Below are 18,585 nucleotides of genomic sequence, written 5' to 3'. Positions count from 1 at the left end.
GTTGTTCTTTGACCTCTTCACACACACACTCTCTCCCATGCCCTCCCAATAAATAAATAAATGTAATTTCACCATCCTCCATCAAAGAGCTCTTCTAAGGAAATGATACATTTTAGTACTCAAATGAGTATACACGTTCACACAGCTCAAGTCAACCCATAACCCTTCAAAGAGAGCTGTGCAATTCTGATAGGATAATTCTTAAAGAAACCACTGGGTGAATATAAATCCATAGAGTTCTTCCAGGGTTTAAGAAGAAACCAGCTATACGGTTTGATCAAGTAGGCTGCACTGTGTCCTTTTCTTCCTGCCCAAAAATGTCAAGCTAGACCATGAGAGTTGCAATAACGGCAAACATTGAGTCCAGATAATTGCACGGAGAATCTGTCGAACTATCTGACAATACCTGATCCATCATCTGAACAGGAAGAATGGAACAGAGAGGTGGGAAGTTTCAGAGAAACAGCCTCAGCCTATGCTAGGGTAAAGACCAACTTCTTCAGCTGCCCTTGTTCTCTGAGCCATTCTGCATCAAGGTAGGGAAAGGGCATTTGGTCATCTTGTTCTAGATCTGAAGCCTTCTCCCCAGATGCAAGAGGGGAAAGGGGCACTGGAATAGGGGCGATCGGAGAGCAGAGGCTGTGGGCACGGAAATTAGCTAAAAGCTAAGAATCTATTGAATCAAATGTGTGTACACTCGTGCACATGCTGACACACACATTCACACACCTTCTGAGCTGACTTGAATTTATCAGCTTGGGTGATTTTTGAACAGTGGATATGTACAAAAATGCATACTTTTTAGAAAGAAAAGAATAAATACACCCATGTAGATGTTCTCTTATTGAATGTGCATATATCTCACTAAGCAAGCTCTTTGAGAAACTGTGTTGCTCCAGTGAGCAAGCCCTTATAATATACCAAAACGCACAGAGAAATCCTTCCTGACCTCATTTCTCATTTTCTGACCTGCTACTGCTCCCTGGGCTGCTATTGGCTCCTGCAACCCTCGCATCCCCTTGAACGCTAACCAGACTATTAATTCAAAAGCCAGGAGCTTCATCCGCTCCACCGGTCACCACCACTTGGCTTTGTGTTTTGGGAAAGGCAAGAAGACCAGCCTGACTTGAGTCAGGATCTGTGGGAGGATTGGTTGTTGATTTGTTCACGTCTGGATTAGGTCTAAAGCGATAATATTATGATGATGAACGCTCGAGAGCTCCATCTGCATATAAATAGACCTAATCAGAAATGCAAATGGAAGTCTCCAGAAATGTGTAAAGGCTGCAGATAGCTGTGCCTTTGTGTGGGTGAGGACAGGTCAACACGCGTGTATTGTGACTCCATCCAATGCCCAGAGTCTTCCTTTGAAAGATTATCTATCAGTCTGTACCCAGGCTGGGCTGGGTTTCCCATCCTTTGACCTTCCTAACATAGCTCAGTCCGGCTCAGTTCCGTGAAAGAACCACACTTCTTGTACACAGAGAGTAGAAAACACACTTGCATCTAAATCACCCCTAAAGACTCCTCTGAGAGGATTGTCCCACTAAGCTGGAACTTAGGGGTGAAGAATAAGGTGCAAGGATAATACGATGTTTTACAGGCAGTAGTCACTGCTCCTCTGAGTGGATTCAATAATATGTGTTGGGTGTGCCACCGAATTTCCCTAATACCAGAGAAAGTACACTTGAAAAGAAAACAGCAGTGTTTAGACCAACTATATAGTCCTAAACTGCATCTGTGTTCCTCTTGTGCAAAGCACAAAATGAAAATCTTGGGAAATTTGTCGCACTGGAAGTTGACAACTGTTCCAGGCTCACACCATTTCTCAGGGTGTAGTCTTGCAGAAACATCCCCTCCTTGTGTCCTCCCAAATCTGTTGTTCTTTCTCTTCTTTTTGAAAAGGAAACATATCTCACAATCAGGCTTTCTCAAATCAGGAGAGAAATTGCATACCAACTAGCTTCCCTCCGACCGGGTTCACGAGGCACTGATGAGTCAAGAGCGCCATCTGGTGTCCTACCTTGGGATCTTAAAGAGCATTTTCACAGGATGCATTTCAAAGAGGGGAGGGTCTCCATCTCCCAGCTCAATGGCTGTGATGCCCAAAGACCAGACGTCACAACGAGCGTCATAGGACGAGTCATACTGCTGTTCACAAGCAATGACCTACCAGACAAAAGCAAGACACAGCACATCAGCCCACTGTCACCCCAGATGTGTTAAAACTACAACAAAAACAACTTTGGACTCTGCCTTTTTCTCACCATTTTCTGCACCATTGACTGTGTTAATACTGAATAGTAGCAGTGTTTGTATTCTAGACCCTGTTTATGCATAAGTGATTAATCATCTGATATGGCTACTGACTTTTTTCTTTTTCCTTTTGTCTTGAACCAGGGTCTCACTTTGTGGCTGAGGCTGATCTCAAATTCACAAGACATACCTCTCTCTGCGTGTTCCTTCCTTCCGTTCTCATGTGACAGTCATGAGTGTTCAGATGCAGATGGATTTGTTAACTTTTTTTTAAGTGTTAGTTCCATTCAAAAAACTGTGTACTGAGCCTCACATCTCGGTACCAATAGTAGCACAAGGGAGTGTATGGGGAAGGAACCACTCCAGCCCCTAACAGCCTGGCTTTTTTCCTTTAAAGAAAAGACTTGATATGCAAATTGCCCCTCCCCACCTATGAGTAAATTCAACAAAAAACAGGTGCTCTTAAGAAGGGCTGCTGCAGAATCCTCGGTGAAACACACTGAGCGGGGGGGGGGGGGGGGGGGGGGGGGGGGGGGGGGGGGGGGGGAGTTGGAAGACCCCTACGATTCAAAGTAGGACCCACCCTACTCTGTAGTTTCCCTTCTATCAAGAACATCTGTGCCCTCCTTACACCTCAACAGCTGTTAGCAGTTGCCATTGCATTTCCTGTTCTAACTGGGTAGAATAGCAGCAGGATCAGAAATGACTGCTTGGGTTGGAGAACACAAACCCTTAGAAGATTCGGTTTCTATCACAATGTTCCAGGTCTGACAGGAAAAAGGCTCATACACAGACTCGTGCCTTATCACTTGAGAGCTGAAGAAAGGACCACGTGGATGGGGGATGAGGGACCCAGTACTCCATTTGACCTTGATTTTGCCTCCCAGCACAGGCAGGAAGCTGAGGTGTGGTGGCCAAGTACCCCGGATTGGTGAGCGCAGGCTGGCCAGGCTGCTCCCCTTGGACCATCATGTTGTCTTTGGCTTTTACTCAGGAGACAACAGCTACGTGTGGGCAGACAAGAGAGAGGTCTGGCCTATGCTCTAGTAGATCCCCTGGCTGCATGCTGAGGGGAGAATCAAGAAAACAACACATTGCCAGTTACAGAGCTATAAGGGTGTGAGAAATAACCAGATTCTAAATGTAATTCTTAAGGTTGAACCAACTGGAATTGTAAAAGAGCTTTTAAGAAAAATGGCTCATGGATAACTCTGCAGTGTTTGACCAGAGAATGGATTTACTGAGGTGGGAAGGATGGAGAAAAACCAGGTCCAGGTCTCAGAGTTGAAGTTTTCAAACCTCAGATGTCAGGGAAGTATCCAAAAGGAGATAATGGTTTTAAACCCTAAGACTCCAAGACCCCCTGCTGGACTTCTGGCCTGGATAATCATAAGAAAAGTCCTTCAATCTGTATGTGCTACCCCCTCCCCATTAACATGTCAGAAATGTAATCCCCAGTGAAACAGTTAGGAAATGCGGCCTTTGGGGAGATGTTCAGTCATGAGGCTTAACCTCTTGAACAGATTCATGACAATATGAGACATGAGAACGGAAGAGTCTCTCACAGAACCTTCATCTCCTTCATCTTCACAGACCTTAAAACTGTGAGGGAATAAAGTTTGTTCTCTAGAGATTGTCCTACCTTGGCTATTTATCACAAAGTAAAGCACAGTTTTAAAAAAAAATGTATGTTGTGGAGCTGGAGAGATGACTCAGTGCTTAAGAGCACTGACTGCTCTTCTAGAAGACCCGGGTTCAAGTTCCGGCATCCACATGGTAGCTCACAACTCTCTGGAACTCCAATTCCAGGGAATCTCACACAGACAACACAGGCAGGCAGAGCACCGATGTACATAAAAAAAAAACCAAAAAAGATAAAATAATACAAACTGTATATATAAAAGTTGTGTGTTACTCTGAGCCCCTATATCTTCATATTTCCACAGCAGCAACGGAAAACTAACGTAGCTGCTGTCTTCCACAGCAGGACACTGGGAGAATGTTCCAGGCTTCCCATCCTCAACCTCAACTGTGCTCTCTCTCCTGCATTCTGTCTCTCTCTCCTGCATTCTGTCTCTCTCTCCTGCATTCTGTCTCTCCCTCCTGCATTCTGTCTCTCTCTCCTGCATTCTGTCTTTCCCTCCTGCATTCTGTCTCTCTCCTGCATTCTGTCTCTCCCTCCTGCATTCTGTCTCTCCCTCCTGGTCTCTGAACTGGAGAACGTTCTCTCATGGCCCTCCACCACGTGTCTGGCTGCCACCCCTCCGTCGGAACAGAATGTCTTCTTGCAGACTGTCCTTCATGTGTTCAACACACTATTTTCAAAGTTCATATTCCTCTGCATCTGGAGCCAGAGGCTATTCCGATGCCCCTAAACACCCTACTCTCCTACCCCAATCAAGTAAGAGCCTGCAGCATTTACAAGGGGCCCTGAAAAAGGGTCCTGAGCACCTCTCTGGAATGACATTTTGAAAGTGCAGGATAAACATCATTTTAGACCTATCAATCAGCCGACAGCTGGCCAGTTTATTCATGACACTGTGATGGGCTTGAAAATCTCAGAATACTAGGGAAAGACAGCTGAGAAAGATGACGGGAAGCGGCTTGCACCAATAGTCTACAGCTTCCAGGAAGACATTCCCACCATCTCAACCAGAGCACAAAAGGCAATACCAAAAGCACCAGAGTGTCGAACTGGAGGCATGCTCTCGCTTCCCCAGGGTTGCCATAAAATAATGAAAACCGGTTTCAACTTGTCTTTGCAGACAGACACTGTCTTCATACGCAGAAAAACACCTCTCAGGCAAATTCTTCTCCAGAACTCAGCTCATTCTACCCAAAGCAACTCTTCCACGGACGTTTAGAGAAAATCGCACGGATAAACTCATCCACAAACCATTATTTTGTAGCCACAAGCCAGACAACATGCTAGGCTCTGAAGAGGGAAAGTCAAACAGTACAGCTTAGTCTTCACAGGCAACCCAAGGGGGGGGGGGTGTTATCTCCTTTTGTAGCTGCTTATTCAACAAGAGTAAATTTCGGGCAGACCTGTGATGGATTTTTTTAATTCATAAAAGAATATTTATTTATTTATTTACTTATCTATTTAGGCTTTTGGAAACCTGAAGTACTTTTTTAAAAAAAGACTCTAAGGATGCTTCCCACCTGAAGGTCAGAGCATCTTGTAAATGGGTGTCCTATAAATCTAACGCGAGAGCGTCTTCATGGGCAGGAGAAAATGCACTGGGGTTCTCAGCATCCTCTGTGTCTCAGATAAAGCTGAGTTAATCAAGCTGTGACTGCCTGGTCTCTGACTCCCTCGCCTAGGGAGATGAGACCTTCAGGAGCAAGACTTCCCGAGCTGAATCTTTGTTAGGGCACTCTGATGAGAGGGCAGCTATGGCGGGCAAAGCAGTGTGCTGAACTGAGTTGACCAGCTTCTGGAAGTCATACTGGAAATGTGAAGACTGACACGTTGAGACGAAGTGGACAAGGGTCCAGAACCCCACAAAGCCTGTCATCTCCTGCCTCCATTATCACCTCTCTGCCCCACAGTGACGAAGGTGTGCGCTTTCTCTGTCACCTCTGGTAGAGACTTGGTGTCTGTGTGACAGGGCGCAGGAAGGGAGTAACAGGCATGTGTGGAAGAGTTCAAGGGGAAACTGAAGGACTTGGAGTTTCGTTGAATGAGAAGATGAGGAGGGACACATCAATGAACAGTGACACGTTTGACCCTAGGTGACCAGAAGGATGCCGGTTTCGCACTCAACACTGAAGAAATCCTTTTGCTAGTTCAAAGGGAGTCTGTGTTTATCCTAATTGGATGTAAACAGTCACTTAAGTCTTCAAGATCTCACTCAGTTTTTCTTCTTCAGCATGGAGATGAAGCCAAGGACTTAGGCAAGCTTTGTTCTAGTCCTGAGCTGGGTCCCCAGTCCTTGACTTATTATTGCTATTATTTTTTATTTACATGTGTGTGTCTGTGCACGGGTTTGTGTATGGGATTACATGGAGGACGGAAGAAAGCATTGGATACTCTGGAACAGGCGTCATGGGCCATTGTGAGCGGCCCAGCTGCAGTGCTAGGAACTAAACCCAGGTCCCCTGTAAGAACAGCAAATGCTCTTATCCACTGAGCCATCGCCAGGGCTCAGCCCTCGTTTCTTTTTCCCTTTTTCTTTTCTTCCTTTCTTTGTTTCTTTCTTTCTTTGTGTGTGTGTGTGTGCACAAATCTCACTATGCAGCCCAGGCTGGTCTTGAACTCATAATCCAGGACCTCTCTTGATTTATAGAATGCTAGGATTGGGAGAAGAGTCGTTTCTGCCGTCCCTTCCAGCTCTAACATTCTTTGGCGTCCACGATTTCTAAGCAAGTGACCTTGGGATAGTATTTGAAAAGGAGGGGGTCCACACCCCCATGCAAATTAGCCAGAGTGCAGTGCAGGCCATTCTGGGGCAGGCACTTACTTGATGGCTGGAACCTTGAAGGGAATTTACCACTGATATTTTGTAGGAGGAATTAAGGTTAGTAGAGGTGCTAACACCTCCGTTAAGGAAGATGAACTTCAGCCACAGCGCAACTGTTTGGAGGCTGGTTAATGGAGCGTGTCCAGGTTCTTCCCTCGAAATGCAAACTTAGGGCTCTACTGGCGGTGCTTAGACTCACTATTGCTCACTTTGGGCAGAAGGGAAACGCTGATGCCAGGATTACCAGCAGTATCTATGCACTGGCAGCCTTAGTGCCCAGTACCGATAGCTATCCTACACAGAGGTAGCCTTGAGGTTTCCAAATGGCAGCTGTAACCACTTTGGCCTCCAAAACTTTTCTTTCAAGGGGAGACTGGGGACAAGCAGAGGTCTTTACAATGGCGTAGGTCACAGAGCACAGGCGAGCAGTCCAGACTATGGAGACAGCTCTTTTTAGCCTACTTCACGGAAATCAGGGTCAGGTTGCAGACTTCTGGGGGCCTCCTGATCACCCCTTCCCACCCTGTGGTGGATGAGTGTCCTCCCTCGGCCTTTAGGACCTTCTGAGGCTTGGGGGCAGGGCTTCCTTGACTTGATGCCACAGTCACTGGGCCTCACTGTCTCCTTGTCCTTCTCAGGATGATCTGAGTCTATTAAAGGCAGCTGATGACTTCCTCTGTTGCCAGCTTTGGGGTGGAGGGGCACTCTCGGGTCACGGAGGCTCTGGACTCTGGCTAAGAGAGGAAAACACGGACCAGCATCTTCATCTTGTTGGTTCTTGTTTGTTTGCTTTGCTTTGCTTTTGTTTGTCTGCTTGTTTGGGGTTTTTTGTTTGGTTTGGTTTGATTTGGTTTGGTTTTTTGAGACAGGGTTTCTTAGGAGCTATGGAGCCAGTCCTAGAACTCACTCTGTGGATCCACCTGGCTTCGAACTCACAGAGAACTGCCTGCCTCTGCCTCCTGAGTGCAGGGATTAAAGGCGTGTGCCACCACCACCTGGCTTCATCTTGGTTTTAACACCCCTCAATGAGTAAACTCGACAACATATTAAATCTCTCTCTCTGCCTTTCTTTTCACACAAATGGGGCGGCCCATTTCTCAAGCACCTCCCCTGAAGTACTGTCGAGGAAAATACTGATTATCCTACCTTTTCTTTGGCACTGAAAGCTTCTCAGCAGGTAAGTGGGCCGTTGCTGTTGGGTAACTTATTTATTTACTCCTTTGACATTTCTTGCATTTTGTAAGATGACTACAGGAATCGTGAATTATTTTTATAATAAAAACAACAAGTTCTTCACTTGACCTTTGTCCTGCATGCACAAAGATTAGAGCATTTGTCTGTGTTTCCTTCTTCTGGAATAGCTACCTTCAGGATTCCTCATCAAGGAAGAACTGGAGGTGATGTCTTGATTATAAAACCAGATTCCCAGGAGATTAATCAAAGAAGGATGCACAAACTCCCATCTGCATCATTTCTACCGTGGGTGCAGGGCTGGAAGAGTGCTCTCACTTCCTCGGGGCCACCCTGTGCAATGCCCCTTGCTGCAGCTTCATTTTAGCCCAGACAGATGGTGGGGCTCACTGATGGGGTTCCCAAGAGGTGGGCGAGAGGCTCTTCTAGAAAGACTTGGAAACTTCTTCTCAGAGCCCAAGGGAACAGCTCTTTTAATCACAAGGTCCTTCTATCTGCAGAGAACACCTGGCCACCCTGAATGTCCAAAGGCAAGAAACAGTCCACGTGGGAGCTCCAGAGTCCAGGAACCTAGATTTCTCCAGTAAGATATTTAGCTTAAACCTTTATCAATAATATCAAGAGCTGCTGGGCTAAGCTCTCTTCAATATCGCCTTCAATCAGGTGGCATTACCCAGTGGTCTACTCTCCTAAAAGCCTGCAAATGTTAAAATGCAATAGGTCTTCTCCACAAATATTTCTGAATGTCATTAGAGATTTCATTAGGTTTGCTTTCTGTAGTCTGATTTCTCACCTTGCTAGAATCAATCAAGCAGTCCAAAATTATAACAGAGGTCGAGACTAAATTTTCATTCAAGAGCACAGGCAAAATGCTGTTATCTCAAGAGCTAAATTCAGCTAAATAAGAGGCAAGGCAAATAGACCTACCTAAAGCTATTGCTTCCCGACTGACCTTGAGCCCCAAAGTGCGGGCAACAGACTGGCAAATAAGATGGGCTGAGAGGCAGGAAGGTGAATAGGAGCCTTCATTTTGCTTACACAATCCTGGTAAAGGTAATCGATCAGAAAGACTGTTAAAGTAGAACACCATCTATGCAATCAGAAATTGCAGACGGTGTATATTCCAGGGGTAAACATTGCTTACCAGTTTACGACACGAATGTCTTACCCGATTGCTTGCTGAGGTCGTGAGCAAATTAAAATAGAGTCCCCTCCTCCCTAGAATAAAATATAGCTCAGAGGGAGGATGTGCTAGAGATTTTAGGAGTGCTTTTGGTTTGGATGGATGACCAGATGAGCAAGAGTAGATGTCCTTGCTGTTCTTTCACAGAGCTCAAGAGTGAAAGTGAATTTATACTTTACGCATCGAGAAATGGCTAGAAATAACTCGGACTGGTCTTTGCACTTCGGAACAGTCTTGAATTTAAATGTGTTATTCAACAAGTCTTTCCCCTCCCCCCCCCAACCAAAACTTGTAATATTCATTCAAAGCCTTTAGAGAAATCAACTCAGGTTCAAATTTAAAATACACACCACAGACTTATATAATGTCAACTTCCCACCACAGCTAGTGGGGGGTGGGTAGAGGGGGGGCTCATTCTAGGTTTGAAGCTAGCATACAACTGACATTTGCACCTCCACTCTCTGAGGCCCTGGGGAGCATGCCACCATTCACTTCTTATCTGATAAATCCCCTTCCCAGAATCAGGGTTGGCACCTGCATGCTCCTTTGTGAAAGACAAAGCACGCTAAATTGTACCTGTGTCCTTAAGACCTTAGGCACCCAATCAGCCTGGAGGCCCAGGACATTCCCTGATCCAGCAGCTTCCTGCATGCAGATAGACACAGAAGGATCTTGGGACTCATCCGAAACGGAAACCGGGGTCTCCTGTAGGCAGTTAGCTGACTTAACTGAAGTCACACCATTGGTTCAAAGTCAATGTGGATGCGAAATTCCATGGCTCCCAGTATCACCCAAGTCAGGTACAGTCCAGGCATTCTTATATTAGGGAGCATGCTGGGCCACCACCAATGACAGTGTATTTTCTAAGAGTTGAAGCGAGAAAGAAGCTCTCTCTTCCCTCTGCCTGTTACGGCCCCTCCCACAGAGAGCAAACTGCAGAGAATTCTCCAGTTCGGTACCATTACTCTGGGAGAAGAAACAGGCTCAGCGCAGGTAAGCAACCTGCCCAGCATCACACAGTGTGCCGGTGGAAGTGAAGACTGTGTCCTCAGCAGGAAGATGCTGAGGGAGAGCATGCCTTTCTCCTCCCAGGATGCATTTGGAAATTAAGAAGAAAAGCAAGTCAGAGGAACAGATGCTCCTGCTGGGGTGTGCCCCTGTCCAGCGCAGCAGCCTCTGCTTTGGGTCCTCACCCAGGCTCTTGGCACCGTTGGCCTCATGACACCCTTGGAAATGTCACCATTCCTAACAGAGTGACTCTCCTTGGCTTTCTTAAACTGAAAACAAAGTATGGACATCCCCAGGGGCAGAAGAGAGCATGGTGTCGAGCGGTTCTCCCGCCCCTGCCTGCTTTTGCATCATCTGGCGGCAAGGGTCTGCCCGAGTTGCTCCTAACTCCACCTGTCTCCTCCTGAGGCTTTCTTCAGGTAGCTCAGCTACTACCCAGCAAGGAAGCAAGGACAGAGTTTAACTTCGGTATGTTTTCCCGTCCATCCGTGGGGCATGGGCTCCCCGGATGAGGATACTCCTGGGCATTGAGACCCTGGGTTCGGGAGCGTTGTATGACTCTGATTTCCCTCAGCACGTGCCTGGGCTCCTGAGAATCCAGGAGTGAAAGGGAACAGACACCTTGGTCCTTCCCATCTCCCCACAGAGGCTGGGGAGGATAGCCTGGCTGCTTCCAAATGCTAACTGGAGGCTGTTGCTCTGACACTTTCTACTTAGCAGGGTGGAGAGATCAGAGGCATCCTCCCTTGTGCATGTGTGCTCGGCACATCTGGACCCGAGGATGGCAGATGGGGTCCTATACTTAGGCCCACCAAGAAGAGTGGTGACATCTCACCACCGCCCACGGGGCTGCCCCACACCTCCACACCAACACATGACTCAACCTCTCCACCCAGCTCCAGCTGAGGGGGATGCTTTCCCTGGAAGCCAGGGGGAGTTATGTCTGGACCCAGTCATCAACCTTGATGCAGCCCTTCACCCACACAAGCTCTTCAAGCATGTGTTAGGCCTTAGGAGGCAGAGCCACTTCTGAGAGGGTAAGGAAGGGCAGAGAGATTTCTGCTGTTTCCCAAATAAGAAGGGAGGGAATAAATGCCTGGGAAGCCAGGAACAGCTAAAAGCAATGGGATCTCAGAGATGAACCCACTGGGGAAGAACCGGAAGTCTCTAAGGGTCTCAAACACTCTAAAAGCCTTCATTTCTCATGGTGATTGTACTGGCAAGTCCTCAAGGCCCTCTCTCTCTCTCTCTCTCTCTCTCTCTCTCTCTCTCTCTCCCTCTCTCTCTCTCTCTCTCCCAAGATTTCAAAGGAGGTCTAAGTGACACAGACCAAAATAGGCCACCAACATCACTTTGCCTTACCAAGACTTTGGTGAGACTCCAGCCTCACTATGCAAGGAACGTAAAAGCAGGGAGGAACTTTCCCCACTATAACCTACAAGGGTTCTCTGTGAAATGGAAAAGGCAGGGGAGGCAGGGACTGCCCGTGTCAGTCTCTTCTCATATATGACCACAAGAGTTTTGTTGTTGCTGTTGATTTTACTTATTTATTTTGGTTTTTCAAATTAGGGTTCTTTCTGGCTGTCCTGGAACTCACTCTGGCTGATCTCAAACTCAGGAATCCACCTGTCTCTGCCTCCCAGTGATGGGATCAAAGGACTGCGCTGCATGTGACTCATTGCTGTTTAGCTTATAAAGAGCAGAAATTTACACTGAGATCAAGTGACAGCACATCCAGTGCCTAGCAAGAGTCAGCTCCTCACAGTATCTTCTTCCTGTCCCCTCTCACGGTGACATCAGTTTGAAGGCACCCCTGCGGCAGATGCTGCACCCCGGCACCCCCCCCCTGCATTCCCCTCCCCTCACTTCTACTATGCTATTTTATTTTGTCTTTTCAGGCAGTTTCTTTTCCCTCCTCATTTTACTTTTTAATCTTCTCCCACTTTCCTGATCAAAAATATTCAGCAAGTTCTCAGCTGATATGGATTAGTGATTGGAGTGTTTGCTGCTCAAGTAGGAGGACTTGAGGTTCTGCTTCCAGCACTCATGGAAAAACTGGGCATAGTGGGATGTGCCTGTAATCCCCGTGCTCGGGGCTGGAGACAGGCAGATAGATCCCTGGGGCTCAAGGCCTAAGGAACAGCTGAACCAGCCACCCAGGCTCAGGGAGAGACTTGCAAAAGTTAAGGTGGGAAGCAATAAGATTGCTCTCCCTCCACACATGCACAAGATAGTACACACACATGCTCATGAGCACATGCACACTGACACACACATGCACACATGCTCATGAGCACATGCACACTGACACACACATGCACACATGCTCACTCACACATGCACACTGATACACACATGCACATATGCTCATGAGCACATGCACACTGACACACACATGCACACATGCACACATGCACACATGCACACATGATCACTCACACATGCACACTGACACACACATGCACATATGCTCATGAGCACATGCACACTGACACACACATGCACACATGCACACATGCTCACTCACACATGCACACTGACACACACACATGCACACATGCACACTGACATACACTCTCAGCTCACACATGTGCATACATATATGCACATGTGCTCACACACGCATGCACACTGGCACACACATGCATATGTGTACATGCACAACATGCTCACACACACATGCTCACACACATGCACACTCACACTAGTCTTCAACATTTCCCACATCAGTGGTAATGTGAAAAAACTCCCAGTTCTGACCCTAAAATACAAATACTCTTAATTTTTTAATTCAAACTAAAACTTATTAAAAAAAAACAAAACAAAACTGAGCAATCATTGTTTTTAAACCGTGAATGGCAGAGCTCAGATCAGAAAAAAAATATTCTCCTAAAGCACTTTATTTTCCAGATTCTTCCCTTGAGCTTAATCACTGGTATTTAGTGATGTGTTAAATTACTGCGTTTTCTTTGACACACCAGAGTAAAGGTTATCAGTACCGAAACAAAGTCTCTTACACCCGAGCCTGGTAAGATGGAGCCACGTGCCATGAAGAAAAGAGACACTCAGGCAGTTTGTTGTCCTAACAGATACCAGTTTGCCAAACTGCCACTTGCCATACAAATCGAGCAACCAAGGACACTGGCCACACACTCATTGCCTCTGCTAAAGAACTGATGTCACCTCCTGGGATAAGCTCTGTAACGAGTATGTGTGATGCGGAGGAATGGAACTCAGCCTGTGTGTGCTAGGCAAGCCCTCTGGGCTGTGCCTCAGCCATATGTATTTCTTTGTTCAATCCTTGAAACCCACAAAAAGGTAGAAGGAGAGAACTGACCCCACAAAGTTGTCCTCTGTCCTCTGATTGCCACACATGTGCCAAGACATATGCACCCATACACATCATCACCATCATCATCATCATATGTTTTAAGTCCCCACCCCCCCAACTGAAACCCCTTGGGATGATCGTCACATTCACAAATTGTGTTATAGTGCCTTGACTTTCTGGATAAATTCTTTATTTATTTAGAAAGTTGGGCTCTTTATTTCTCACTGTAGGTTGACACCAAGAAGAACACTTCTTGATAAAAATATTAACCAAGACACATATCTTATTGGGTGCACCAGTACTCATCATTAAGCAAGTTCTGTAGTGTTAATAGTGAGGACTTTGGGGACTGGTGTGGCTCAGTGAGTAGAGTGCTCGCTGGGAAAGCCAGAGAACTGAATCCAGAGCCTCACAGCGCATAAGAGAGTCAGCGAGGAGGCATGTGTCTGTGACCTGAAAACCAGGAGAGCAGAGACAGGCAGAGCTTTTGGTCTCATGAGCCAGCCGGTATACCCAGATTAATACGCCCTGCGCTCAGGGAGAGACTTTGTCTCAAAAATTAAGGTGAACAACTGGGGAAGACAGGAAGATTTCAATCTCTGACCGCCACATGTACACACATACACATGTGCACACATGAGCACACCACATACACACCCATACAGATGTGTGTGGTGGCGATGAGGACTTTGAAACTAAACATCTCAGTTCAAATTCTAATAACCATCCAAGGACAAAGGATGGTTACTTCCTGTGACTTATTCACCTCACCAGTGAGAAACACTAGGGTGGAAACAGCCCTGCCTTCCGTGGTTTGTCCCCAGCATCCCAGATCAGTCAATACATATACAGCATTCAGTGCCTCATACATAGCAAGCAAATGCCGGCTCTTGTTTGGGAGCCAAATCCACTAGCAAGAGCTTAGTGAATGTAAATGACAAGGATGGCAAAATTCTCCCAGAACTGTAATGTTTTATGGCTTTTTCAACCCTTCAACACAAAATATCTCATTTGTCATTTCTATTTCTGGCAGGGCCAAAGGAAATAGCATTGCCGTATCATTTAGCTGGGAATGGCATAATTAATGAAGTCAAGAGTGGTTGCAAAATGCTTGCGCTATTTCTGCATGGGTGTAAGATGGTTGCTATGGCAACTGTCCCTGTCAAGGACCCTGGGCAGGGCAAAGAGCATCGTCACAGCACATCTGTTTCTCCTCTCTGCTGATTAGCTCTTGTTTGCAATAACAGGCAGACAGAAGTGTAAATGGGGGGGGGGGGGGGTTCAGAAAAGAAGCAAATGTTTATTTTATCCCTGAGTCTGTTTTCCAATACAAAAACAGGCCCCTAGTTGCTTTGGAAGGATGCCGAGTGTGCAGACAGGGTCCTGGCTACACAAGGATGCCTCTCAATGGGCAGAATCGCGCCATAAAGCCAGGCTGTACTTTGTGAATGGCTTCTTTAGAAAGGGTGTGTTCCAAACTCCGGTTTCAGAGCATCCTTCTGCCACACTTCTGTGTCTTGATGGATGAACTGTTTCACTCACCAGCCATGCCTCTCCCACCCCCGACATCTCCTATGAACACCCTTGAAACCAGGCATGGATGAGAATTCTGTCCATGCCTTAGGCATCTATAATATGGGGCTCGTGCTGCCTGGAAATCCAAACTGCTTCAGCACTTTCTAGGGAAGCAGATTGGGACATGGAGCCGCCTCCACCTCTCCCAGCCTCGCTTTTCTCAGTGATAAAATGGAAAAAATAATATCCACCCTTGAGAAGGAACTAAAAGTACGTTATGAAAAGCCCCTATCAGAGCCCTGGGGGTGAGTCAGCCTCAGTGAGGGAAGGCTTACTTCCTGCTGTGTTTGTGCTTAGCGAGTTCCACATCCCCAAACTCAGACACTCAGCAGGACACTTGGCTGGCACTGGCACGTGTCAAGCCCTATAGAAGGAAGAGCTGTTTGTGTTGGCCTAAGGCTCCCTCCTGCCCATGCTTTGCCCCTGTAGCTGGTAAAGAGACCAGCTTTTGAGCAAAGACACAGTGTCTCTATGACTGAGGAAAACGCAAGCCCTCCTGGTGGCAGGCGCTTACCACTCAGAATGGAAATATGTTAATATTTTAATAGCTAGCAGGTCATACCTGCACACACCAGCTAAGTCTAAGGTGTCGCTTTACACGGTCTACAGATAACCTCAATGAAAAGACAGATGACAATGTGGATCCCCTTTCCTAGACTGCTGCCATTCATAACAACACACACACACACACCTGGTCTTCTGATTTTAGCCTTTATCTGAGGCATTATTTTTAGCACTGGACACAACTGTCTACTGTCTCTTTCCACTGCCTCCTGTTACTTCCATTCAGTTCTTCCCAATGTGAGATGGTAAGTCTGGAAGACTGTCAACTCCCTTCACCCCTTGCTAACAGAGAGTAGGTTCTACCCCTTTTTGCTACCCACAGGATATTACTGAGTGTGTGATGGATATAAATATGGGGTGTATAATACTACTGTAGATAGCTAGCATGGATTATACTGGAAATCTCTTAATGCAGTGACTCGCAAAAGATAGATTCCAGTCAACCCCGCTCACCACTCACCCTGTATTCATGGGCCCTTGGACAGGCAGAGCCCTGGGCTCCTCATCATGACACTGGGGCAGTCACACTAACGGGCATTCTCACAGATGAGCCTGAGTATTTACAAAATAACAAGCAAGCACCAAGAAAACATAAGGAGCTATCATTCAGAGTATTGATTAAGAGAAATCAACCATCAGGAGGCAGTAGAGGAGAAAAGAAACAATAATTAATTGTCTGTGTTCAATACCCAAGTGTGCAAGCACACACAGACACACACACACACACACAAAGGAGCCTTAGTTACAGGCTAAAATCACGGGCCAGACACCAGAGAGGCAGCCATGTGGTGTGTGTGCATGTGTCTGTGTATGTCTATGTGCATGTCTCTGTGTGTCTGTCTGATGTGTGTGTATGTGCATGTATATGTGCATGTATGTGTGCATGTGTGTCTATGTACATGTGTGTGTATACAGTCACTTTAAATTAGCACCTATGACATTCAGCCTTTGGGGCATCCAAGCAGTCACCCAACAGCCTCATAAACTGAACACTATGCTGCAAAGGAAGGCACCTGAGCATTTGGGGAATTGTTGTGGAATGGACCGTGTCCTCCAAAGGAAGAATGTTGAAGTTCTAACCCCCATGAATCACGAACGTGAACTTGTTAACTGAAAGCGGGGCTACTGTGGGTGCAACTAGTTAAGATGCAGTCATGCAGGAATAAGGTGGGTCCTTCCCCCATGAGACCAGGGTCCACATGAGAAGACAGTCACGTGAAGGCAGAGACAGGCTAATGCCATGCTACTGCAAGCCAAAAAAGACACTAAGGACTGCCAGCAAATCTCCAGCAGCCAGGAAGACACAAAAGACACAAAGGGATGGGGGCCTTTAGGGAGAGCGAGTGCTTCTACATCTCAGTCTCCATTTCTACCTTCCAGACTAAGAGCAGATTCTTCTCTGTGGCACCAGTGGGCAACAGTGTGTGCTGTTATCCACCCCATGCCACTGGGTTACAGCAAACCTGTGAATTTATTACAGATGTGCACAGCTGGCCCCACGCTTGGCGCATTTGCGTCAAGGCAAGCTTCTATGGGATCTTACCACACTCAGTGCGTTCTCATGCTGGGACCACTCCTGCCTCCCTATCATCGCAGACACTGTGCCCACTCACCCCTTACCAAGGCAGGCCCTGGATAACGAAGGCATATAGGTTGCAGCAAGCCTAGCCAAGGAGGTTTCGAGAACTGGGGTTTCAGGGCTGGGAGTGTAACTCGGTGGTAGAGCACTTGCTTAGAATAAACAAAGTCCTGGACTCACACCCCACTGTCCGGGGGAAAAAGAAATAGGATCCTGGACTTCAGTGATGTTATTGTGCTGCCAAGTCACAAACCCTAGACTCACCAACCTCTGTTTCCATCACATTAAAACAGTTTTCTGTTGCCTAAATTATCTTTCTCAGGGTTATATAAAGCATATTTTTCACGCCGAGCTCTTTTTTTCTTTACTGTGGGCACAGCATGCTACTTAGGTATTTACTGATCTTGATGGACAGACGGTCCCTTTTACTGTGCCCAGCAATTTATTTCCCCAGAAGTATTGTTGCAAAGTGTGAGCACCTTGTGGGATCCTCCCTCCCTCGCATGGCTGGGTTGATTGCCCTTTACCAACATTCTGCTGCGGCAGTAGTGCCTACCCACCCTCCCCACCATAGTGAGCAGAAGGGACTAGCTTCTAGCAGCCAGAGTGAATTGTGAGTCTTGGACGGCTCGTCAGCGTTTGATTGTGGTCTGGCCACATTCCGTTAGCTACCTGGTTGGTAGGACAGCCTATTTGAATTAAATATCACAGTTACTCAAGTTGGTGTCGTAGAAATGGAAGGAAATAATGGGCTTAATTTCTCAGAAATAAAATAAGATCAGGGCTCTTTCCATTGCATTTTGAAAATAAAGTATAGGCCATCTCCAAGTCTTAATCCGCTGACCTTGTTAGGACAGGCACTGTGCAGCATTTAATCCAAATCCACTTACTCACAGGCACTGACGGAAAAGCATATTACAATCGAGATGGTATTCAGGCTTCACATGAAGACAATGCTAATTTGAACTGTTACTGATTAGACTTTTCAGACCCTGCAGCTGACCCAAAGCACTGCTCACAGTGGAAAGCGTAAATGCTCGCTGCACTGATCTGACAAGCAGGAGGCTGTTCCCATGGGTGGACACGAAGGGCCACGGAGCACAGTGAAGCTTGGCTGGGAAAAGTCATACTCCATTTCAAAAATTAAAGTGTGAGGGGGATACAGGCTAAAAACTGCAGGCTGGGACCCACGTGGAGCCGGCAGAAACCTGCTCCCGAGTGATGGTGTCAAGGTCCCACTTCTCAAACTTCCTACCTTTCCGTGAACCCACTGCGGTAGACGGGGGAGACCCAGGATTTCCCTGCTGAGAAGGGAGTCAGGGCCAGGCAACCTGGGAAACAGAAGTTCACCGTGGGCCTCCTCACTGTGCCTTACAGAATGATTCCACACACTTTCCTCAACCCAACCGAAGCTGGGAAGCCACAAATGCCA

The 18,585-nt window shown here is 46.8% G+C and overlaps 1 protein-coding gene across 1 annotated transcript in view; it reads right to left on the bottom strand.

Annotated features, from left to right (window-relative positions):
* The window catches only part of Myo3b (myosin IIIB), a 288,989-nt gene that overhangs the window by 256,416 nt on the left and 13,988 nt on the right, over positions 1-18,585 (bottom strand). Inside the window, exon 6 of the mRNA XM_041631591.1 lies at positions 2,024-2,169. Coding sequence (XP_041487525.1) covers positions 2,024-2,169 — 146 coding nt within the window. The remainder of the gene's footprint in view (positions 1-2,023; positions 2,170-18,585) is intronic.

The sequence above is a fragment of the Microtus oregoni genome, unplaced genomic scaffold (assembly GCF_018167655.1).
Source record: "Microtus oregoni isolate MIOR12 unplaced genomic scaffold, Mior012 000037F_ref0000500, whole genome shotgun sequence".
NCBI lineage: Eukaryota > Metazoa > Chordata > Mammalia > Rodentia > Cricetidae > Microtus > Microtus oregoni.
The sequence above is the reverse complement of the archived record's forward strand: the minus strand, read 5'-3'. Positions and strand labels throughout refer to the sequence as shown.